We start from the raw sequence: 9,846 nt of genomic DNA, 5'->3' as shown, positions 1-9,846 counted from the left end.
CCCGGAAGCGGTGGTTCCCCTGGTAACGGCGGAGCGATTTCCGACAGGGGTGGTGGCTGTCGCGGAGGTGTGAGGTGCTGTGGGGCGCTGAGGTTCGCATGGTGCCCAGCAAGTGCCGGCCCGGGAGGGGCCCTCGGGCTGTGCCCGGCCCGGTAGGTGCTGCCGAGAGGGGGTGACTCGTGACAACCACCTCTTTTCCTCCTCCTCCTCAGCCGCCGCTGTGCGGGGTCGGGGCCGCTGTACTGCTCCTGGGCTGGGGCTCCCCGCTGAGCCTCGTCGCGCCTCAGAAGGGTGGGCCCTGGGCGGGGTGGCGGCACCTCTGAGGGCGCGGCCCCGCCTCAGTGCTGCGGGGCCCGGGTGTGGGCGGCCGTGCTGGGGCTTAGAGCGGCTGCGTGCCGGCCTTGGCGGGAAGGGGCTTGGCGGCTGGCGGAGCCCCGTGAGGGGAGCACGGCAAGCGGGGCGAGGGGAGGTTGCTGTGTCGTGACTGGCGTGAGGAAGCTTCCCTTGCGTTACTTATATGCCTCCGGGTATTTGCTGGGAAGTGGATATATAAGTCACTTGGCTAAATATTTCTGTTAAACGTTTTGATTATTTACAAGGTAGGTGCTGTATTTTGTCATAGAAATCCTATTAAAAGACCAGCACGTTTTGCCTTAAAAAAAAAAAACAAACCAACAAAAAACCCCTCATATTTAAATGTAAGCACTTGCTTTCCTCATAATGAGGATAGCATACACATGAAAGTCACGCTTTCAGTGCATTTTTAAAACTAAAACAATTAAAAAAATCAAACTGAAAATTATTTAGTGTTGTGTAGTGTGATTGATGTATTCTTCATAATAGTTCTTTCTTGGCACACTTTGCTGTTGAAAATACCTATATTTTTTTAAAAAAATACATCTTTTTGTGTTGATAAGTGTTTTTGAAAAATTTAAAATTCTTTTTCTTTTCTTCCGACTTGCAGGTTAATAATTGTGGTCTTCAGCTGGTTATCCAGACCTCATCAATAGCAGAGAAAAGCAAACCAGTAATTATTACATTTTCTGTAACAGTTACATTAATCAATGCAGTTGTATGGTGCAGCCGGATTTGTAGGCTTTCACATAAGAATTGCCTTTTCAGTAGTAATGTGTTGATTTTTAATGTAGTATCTGATAGTCTTTTGGTGATTTATTTCGTGTTATTAAAGATACACAAAGTAAAACCATGGGGAGGCGCTATAGCCTGTTGTAAACTTTATATACAATTTCTTATGCTTCCATCTGTACTTCTTTCTTCTGTAATTATAGTAGTCCTTAATGGGTGGTGGTTTGGTTTTTTTCCCCCTTTATTTAGTCTACTGCAGATGAATGACATGGTAACTCCAGTGTTTTCATTTTGGTTTCCAGCAGTGAAACTTCTCAGTCATAGTATTTCAATAGAATGGTTACTCTTTTTATTGGAACAGTTATTTAATTTTTTTAAGGTGTTTGCAAGGTTTAAAAAAAAAATAATGTAGCTGTTACTAAGGTTGTGTTTGTGTAAAGATGTCATTTGCATTTGAATAACTTCACATTTGTCTTGTTACAGTTTGAATTCAGGATAAATAAAGAGCAGTCATCTTTCCACAATAGACTTCTGCAGCATGATCTGGAAAAAAACTATTCAGGAAGGCAAGGTGATATTCAGTAGAGTTTGGTTTGTTTGTGTTTTGCATGTCTTTTAACTGAACAGTAAAGAAAGACTGAATTATGATTAGAATATGTGAGAGTGACACCTTTTCCTTATTGGCTACAGTAATTCAGTATAATTACTGCTGCATTATGTCCTGAACCTGGTATCCTTCTAATGCCTAATGCAGATGGCTTTTCTCATCACTTTTTGCCCCTTATTCTATCCATGGAAGTACATCCTTTCTTCTACCTATAAAGTCACACTCAATCAAGTGCCCTGCTATGCATTCCCTCAGAAGCCACACAGTTTTCTACTGTAACATTTTATTGGGTGTTTAACAAAATTAGTTTCTAATTCAGAACCCTGATATGAACAGAGGGTTTTCCTGTTGTGCTTGTGTGCTTTTGGCTTTGAAAAGCAAGATATTTGGTGATACCACTGCTGACTGTGGTGAAACTTGGAAGAGCCTTGGCACATAACTTTTCTTGCCACACTGCTGCTTGCCTGTCATGTGAAAACAGTGATTAGCTGGGGTAGCAGTTCAGTTTAATTACTATGACAATTCTCTGTTCATTCTGGTAAAAAATAAAGACGAACAGCTGTTCAGGATGGATTGATTTCTAGGGATGTTATGCAACTTATGGAGTAAATGTAAGTCTGCGGTTTGATTTTTGTTCCGTGCACAGGAGACCAAAGACTATTAAGTCCTTTAGTGCGTAATAAGCAGCTGTATCTTCCAGTACCATCCAGTCTGACAGAACTTTCTGGTTTGGAGTTGAAGCAGAATACAGGTTCTTTATCGGGATTTGGCGAGACTTCTATTCACACACCTACAAAATCCAGATCTCGACAAAGCAGCCACAGTATTAGTTCACATGCTTCAGGTAACAGTGAAAACTTCTCCTCTCATCTTCTTAGTCTTTCTTTTTTTGTTCTTTTAATAGTGGGTGTCTTATTAAAAGTTATTGCCTATAAGATGTGCTTTTTCTGGCTGTCAGAATGTACAGCTGAATAGCAAGTGTTACCTACTGTTACCTTTGGGTATTAAGAGCGGTTGATAGATCATTGTTGGGAAGCCACTAGAAATATTTTCCAATATATAATATATGCATTTAAATTCCAGTTTTTATAAACTCTTTTTTAACAAGAAGGCAGGAATAGGGATCTTTGATACATGTTTTTAGGAAGATGACATTAGGAAAGTCACCGTACTTGCCATCCTGTCATGTTTCAGACTGATTTTTAGGTCTCCGTTTTTGTGTTTATTGGCTTAAAAACCTGCAACACAACTCATTTAAGGCTTTTGCAACAATGTTAATTGATTACTTTTGGTCTTGATTATTATTTCTTTTTTCTTTCAGTTTTATTCACTTTGAAGGATACGTAGAGAATGCTGATTGTTGTATTTGTTTCTTAGAGTGGCTAGTGATAAAATATTAGAGGGTAGCACTGAAAAGATTCTAAATTGAACAACAAATGGGTTTACTTAAACAGATACCTCTTCTAATGGCATATTATAGACAACAATGAAGTCGCTCTGTAGTAAAGCAGTTATCTTTGTTTATTGAAGAATTAATGTTTTTCCATTAACATATTTGATTTATTTAGCACAAAAGAAAAAGAAAGGGGGTGGTGGTGGGAGCAAACTCATAGAAGATGCTCTATTTTTGTGGTAGTATGCATGCACAATGTTCTGTTTTTGACTGACACTTTTCAGTGGATCATTTTTCCAAAAATGCCAGAACTCACAGAACACATTTGTTGATTTATCTTGCAGGTATTTTTAGTCATCCTCCTTCTTCCTCCCATTTTATCAAAATAGGTGAAGATGAATAGCTTAGTCAATACATTTTAAAGGACTGCCTGTTTCTTGATAATGGACTGAAATGTCATACCAATGATTACCAAGTATTGCATGCACTTACTTTTAAAAGACTTTGCATTTGTTTGTGGCTTACTGGGACTGTTTCAGTATTTTGGTGCTTTAGTTTCTAGTTCTATCAACATCTACTTGATCTGTATCGTTCAATTCATCTTAAGTTAGGTACTACCTTCTTCAAGTTCGGATACTGCAATTTTATCAGTTTATGACAAATTATACAACCTTACCTTAAAACATCATAATTCTAACCAAAACAAAATCATCTATGAAATAATCTGCTTACAATAAATTGTTGAGAAACATATCTCAGAAATGGAACAAATGGATGTGCTTTGGAAAGAGGATGTAAAGGGATGTAGCAGGAAAAAAAGGTACAGGAAAGAAAACTTAGGAAGTACTGAATGGAGGCAAAAAGCACTTTCCTGTTCTGTGTAACTTTTTACCTTTAATAAGGAAGAAAATCCTGCTTTTATTATCTGTAGTTAATTAAATGATTTTACAAAGTAGTAGTTCATATATTCTCTGTATGATTTTTCTGATAGATAACACAAATTTTGGGAGCAGTTCATCAATAACATTTCCTGTATTGCATCGTACTGCTGAAGAAAAAATACTGAACTCTGACAGACTTACCCTGGAAAGGTGAGAAGGTTATGGAGTGTAAATGCCATGGCTTGCAACTCTTGTGTCCGATGGTCTGAAGTGATGAGTATCCTGGTAGTGGCTGTGATCAGTGGTATAAGTGGTGGGTTTGTTTTGGTGGTTGTTTTTGTGTGTGTTTGAGAACTGTGTCCCATAAAGAAATTCTGTATGAGTGTCCTTGTGATGAATATATCCATTCAGCAGTCATCTAAGGCAGGGCTTTTCATCGTAAACTAAGGAGTTAGCTTAAGTGTCGAATGCAAGGTCATGAACATAATGTATAGAAAAAGGTTATGTCTCCATTAGTCCTAATCTGACGTATTAACTGTAGAACTCTTTTTGTTTGTTTTGTTGGGTGTAAGGTTTGTGTAGTCTAAAAAGTTTTGTCAGGTTAGTAGGACTTCTTTTGGAATAATCCTAAAATAAGAATAACTATTTTCGGCACAATTTCCTGTATCTTTTACTCTTCACATAAACACTTAGGATTGCATGTGTTTATATTTCGAATGGAAAGTTCTGTAAACCAAGGAAAAATTGCATAGACATAGAACACTATAAATTCTGATCTGGGCAAGCTGCTGAAAAAATCTGATGAAAAAATAAAAAGTTGGCAGGCTGCATCTGTTGAAATGTTATGTTGTCACAACATGGAACTTGTATGTATTTTTCATGTAGCATGTAAATCTCTAGGAGGACAGACTTTCAAAGACTTTTGGAAACAGTTCTACTATATTTTCATGCTAGGGGTTTTTGGTTTTGTTTTGTTTTTTATAGTAAGGAGTTAGTGCCTTATTTTACAGAATTTAATTAGCAAACTAATTAAAATACTTTCTCAGTTCAGTCAGAGTGGGTGAGTAGAAGGTGGATTACCAGTTTGTTACTTACACGTGGAGTTTTTTTGTTTCTTTTTCCTTCCAGGCAAAAACTGACAGTGTGCCCAGTTATTGATGGGGAAGATCTTCGCCTTTTGAATTTCCAACATAACTTTATAACCCGGATCCAAAATATTTCTAATCTGCAGCATCTTGTTTTCTTAGATTTGTATGATAACCAGATAGAAGAAATAAGTGGGGTTTCAACTCTGAGATCCCTAAGAGTCCTTTTGTTGGGAAAGAACAGGTAACATTAATAAAACTAACTTAAAGCACCCTACGTCTTTATGGTGTAACAACTGTTATCTATCACTCTTTCTGTTACTTGCAGAGTTTTGGAATTTGCTGTGTGACCAGTGACCTGGTCACACACTTAGCTAGTGTTAGGGATCCCGCTGAGGAAGCACACAGTTTTCGCTCCTAATGTTGTTCAGAAAATTCCTTTCTTATATAAGTTTTAGCAACAGTTCTGAAATACTTCATGTATTTCCATCTAATCTTCTGTTCTGATTGACTATTTGTGTTCTTAGATTTGTGTTGGAGGTGGAATCTCTTTTCACATCACATGCAGTATTTGTTGATTCTTTAACCTATGAAAAATATTTCTGCCTGATGTGTTTATTTTAGGGAAAAAAATCGGGCAGATGAATCATGGATTTTCATTGCTTATTTACTGATTCTATTCTGCTGGGAGATACAACTTGCTAGTTGTATTACTTTCTAAAGATACAGTTCAAATCCTGTAGCCTTTAATAGAAGTATCTATGGAATTGCTGACACATCTAAGGCTTGTGCTTTGATTTTGTTCAGTTTTCTTACTTTCTTTATATTCAGTAAAGGAAGAACTGCTAAACAAACTTCAGTTATGTGCAGATTACAAAAAACGTATCTCCTAATTCAGCCTGTATTCAAAACTGGGAACTTAAAATTGTGCAGTATCTTATTAGAGCTGTCCTGGGTTCAGCTGTAAACAGTTATTTTTCTCCTTCCTAGTAGCTGGTGCGGTGCTGTGTTTCAGCTTTAGTCTGAGAACAATGCTCATAATGCACCGATGGTTTAGTTGTTGCTAAGTAATACTTATTCTGATCAAGGACAGAGCTAATAGCTTTTATATTAAAAATCTCACCTGTGGAAATTAATTTTGTGTATAGCAAAATATTGGGGCATGGAAACAATAATTTTAAGGAATTATTCTCCAAATCATAACGACATCGAGTGCTATATGGTTTGTTTACATACAAGTATGATTTAGAGGCAAGTTAGGACAAGACTTTTCTCATAAATGATTACAAATCAGACACCACTGTTAGTAATGTGTTTTCAGCTTGGTATATATGTGATCTTTGATTAGTCTTGGAAAAAATGCATAATACACATGATGTTTAGTATCGTCAGCCAGTAGATGATGCTGTTGAGTATATAATAACCTAGGTTTGGAACCTGAGAAGATAGGACAGGACAGAAAAGTTTTAACACAACGAAGTTGTACAGTGTGAGCAGAAATAGTGTCAAATCTAGAGATTTGTATTGTCTAGAAATGGCCAGTGGCGTTCAGTTTTGTTTTGCTTGGGGTTTTTTCAGTTGGTTGTGTGGGGTGGTTTTTTGTTTGTTTGTGTTTTGTTGTTGTTTGAGGTTTTTTGGGGGGTATGGGGGTGGGATTCTGTGTTCTGGTAGCAAACTCTCAAAAGCTTGTGTTGCTGTAGTCTTTCTGGTTTGGAATTAGCTGTTTGTCAATAATACTGTGTGTGGGAGTTGTTACTATTATTTAGGTATCTGGATAGGTTGATTGATGACTTTGTTTTCTAGTGGTGCAAATATTCCTTCTCTTTTCATCTTCCTAGAAGCACCATGTGCAGACTGCTGCTATTGCATTAATGACAGAAAGAAAGGTGGTAGTCTAAGGCATACTCATTCATTTACTCTTTTTTTTTAACCTGTTTCAGAACTTTGTTATTCTTCTGTTAACTCTTGGTAGGCAGGAACAAATGGCCAAGTATTGTATTACCTAGAAAGTGAATGATGCTTTTTATCTAGTATGAGAAATAATTATGTCACAATTGAAATCTTGCAGAATAAAGAAGATCTCAAATCTGGAGAAGCTAAAAAATCTTGATGTTTTAGATCTTCATGGAAATCAGGTACAGTACAATAACTTGATTAGATGTCGTGCATTTCCTTTGTCTTTTACTGAACTGCTTTTGAAAGGGAACTGGTAGCAAATTTTGCAACTTTTGAGGTCACAGAAATCAGTAAATCAATAAAAGGTGGTATGATGTTATTTTTAATCTTGGTATCAAGTCTGTTATACTTTCAGCATTGTACTTCTGGAAGGTTACAGTGATTAAAATGCTGAGTCAACTGAGTATAATAGCACTCACGCCTACAGAATAGTAATCTAGCATAAGTAGTTGTGGTGTTAAAGTAACATAGTCTTAGAAGTCATAGAAAAATTTGAGATCCCGTTGATGGTTGTGTTGTTCCTACTGTTGATTTTACATATCTGTTGAAGACTTAAATTTGTACAGGAGAAAGCCCAGTGGTTCCAAGCTCTTGATTGATTCATGCTTCTGAATAGTCTTCAGTTGCTTAATGTCTTTTCGGGTACCCCAATTTGACACTGAGCAGTCATTTCCATTTCAAGTGGTGCCTAAAGTTTTAACTGTACTAAATAGGAGAGGAAGATTCTTGGCTAATGGCTATGTCAGAAGCAGCATGGTGTATTATGGGCCAGCCAGATATAGTATTCTTTTATAAAATAAATTTAAAACATATGATAGAAAATGTTCCATAATTGAGCTGTTGAAAACAAGGTATGGTTATTGTGACTATATGAGGCCAGTGTGTGCGTTTTGTGGATTCCTGTTCTGAGAGTTTTAATGTCTTAACTGATTTCTCTGTCTTCTTTATTATACAGTTGCTTGACCGTGGGGAATGGAAACGTGTCTGTACGAGTCCCTTTATGTTAATTAGAACTTTATTAGGAGTTTTGGGCATAGGGCCCAACTGGCTGGTGCTAGATCAGCTTCATAGTACAGGCCTGCTTTGGTCCAGAGAACATAACAAATCCTGTATCAGGAGTTAAATCTCTGGAGCATAAGAAGTGCTTTTCTTTTTCAGAAAGTATAAATCATAAATGTGCATTTGAAGGGCACAAATCATAGAATCCTGAATGGGTAGGCTTGGAAAGGACCTCAAGATCATCTAGTTCCAACCTCTCTGCCGTGGGCAGCAGTGCCTCACACTAGATGGCGTTGCTTGGGGCTCTGTCCAGCCTGGCTTTTTGTCCTTCTATTAATAAATTATCTTTCTGTTCCTTTATAGTTTAAAGCTATGCAAGTTTTCATATTAACTTTTTTTCTTTTTCCTGTCTGTCTTCAGCAGCTCTGTTTCGGTTGGGGGTTTTGCCTTTTGAAGTTGCTGTATCTTAATTAGTAGAAGATGAGGACACATTTTTTAGTTGTAAAGATAGTTCTATTAAGGGGAGAATATTTCGTGAGCGATGTTCATTGCAGTAGAGGATTAGCTGAGTATTTGTTGCTTGCATACAGTTTACTTGAGATAAGAGTGAACTTGCATTCAGTGATTCTGGTATCGCTAGCTTTCCTGTGTAGTCACATAATTCCAGAAGGCAATTTAACATGTTTGTTACACTCCAGTAGATGAAAAGAGTCATATAAGTAAAATGCTACCATTTATATGATGTTGCCTGGCAACAATAACTTTACTACTACAATATACTATGGAATATAAATTGCAACAGTAGTATCACTGCTTATAATACAGAACAGAGTTTTTCCGTAGTCTTTGTTTTCATGGTTTGGCTTGTCTGATGTCATTAAATAAAACCCATAAAATTAAATGTAGCAGGTTATAGCAAAATCCAGTAAATCCTTCTGATGCCTTTTGGCAAGTCATGTTACCAGATTGACTCTTTGGTGAATGTGGTATTACGTGATTCTTTCCAAGGATATTGAAGGCGCTCACATGTCTGGCAAGCAAATTTATTCTTTTAACTACCGTTTTTCCTCTTTATCGTTTGTATATCTTATAGGACATATTTACAATACTAAAATACCTTATGTGTAGTATTCCCAACACAGTATCTGTCTGAATTCTTTTCGTTCTTACTTGAGTAGTTTAATTCACTACAAGAATATTCTAAGGTGCTTGCAATAATTTCTTTTTATTGGTGTTCAAAGCTATTTTTAATAATGCACAGTGTCTCTTAGATGTTACCTGTGATCCCAGATGATCCTTGAACAATGAAATCTCATGTACAAGTTGTATTAAAGATAGTTGAAATGCATTAGGCTAACAAAAACCATGAACTCTTCCATAATGCACAGTATTTCTATATAAAGTAAGAAATCTTAGCAGTCACTGTCAGTAGATACAGAATACAAATACTCAAATAGGGTATGTCCAAAATATGAACATTATTAATCTTATTTTCCAAAAATAGTGCTAGCGTCTAGCTGGAAATTATTTATTTTTGTTAATGTTCATGGAGTAGTAGCAGTTAAGAGGAAAGCTAGACTCCTGGGTTAGTCTTAATCTTCCCTCCCTCTCTCGGGGTGTAAATCAGCCCCATAGATGGAATGCAGATTGTGAAACTTAAAAGACTGGAATGTTTCCAAGAGGTTGGAGGTGAGGAAAAATAGGAGGTGGAAAATTTCATTTTTGTTCTCTTCTGGGAAAGTATTTTGATTTATTTGGGTGCTGGGTTTTTTGGATAATATGGTTTGGTCTGAACTTTAAGACTTCTCCCACCCAAGTGAGAAATGTACTGGTGACTGG

The 9,846-nt window shown here is 37.1% G+C and overlaps 1 protein-coding gene across 3 annotated transcripts in view; it reads left to right on the top strand.

Annotated features, from left to right (window-relative positions):
* Positions 1-7: 7 nt before the first annotated feature.
* LRRC49 (leucine rich repeat containing 49) overlaps positions 8-9,846 on the top strand; it is a 47,927-nt gene continuing 38,088 nt past the window's right edge. For 2 of the 3 annotated variants that reach the window (XM_030497247.1, XM_030497245.1), the window contains exons 1-7: positions 10-152; positions 965-1,027; positions 1,570-1,657; positions 2,340-2,537; positions 4,078-4,177; positions 5,096-5,296; positions 7,121-7,187. In XM_030497247.1, coding sequence (XP_030353107.1) covers positions 99-152; positions 965-1,027; positions 1,570-1,657; positions 2,340-2,537; positions 4,078-4,177; positions 5,096-5,296; positions 7,121-7,187 — 771 coding nt within the window. In that variant the 5' untranslated portion in view covers positions 10-98. Of the gene's footprint in view, positions 153-964; positions 1,028-1,569; positions 1,658-2,339; positions 2,538-4,077; positions 4,178-5,095; positions 5,297-7,120; positions 7,188-9,846 lie in introns of all 3 variants that reach the window. The other variant, XM_030497246.1, reaches the window with a different exon arrangement.

This window comes from Strigops habroptila, chromosome 9, assembly GCF_004027225.2.
Source record: "Strigops habroptila isolate Jane chromosome 9, bStrHab1.2.pri, whole genome shotgun sequence".
Lineage (NCBI taxonomy): Eukaryota > Metazoa > Chordata > Aves > Psittaciformes > Psittacidae > Strigops > Strigops habroptila.
The sequence above is the reverse complement of the archived record's forward strand: the minus strand, read 5'-3'. Positions and strand labels throughout refer to the sequence as shown.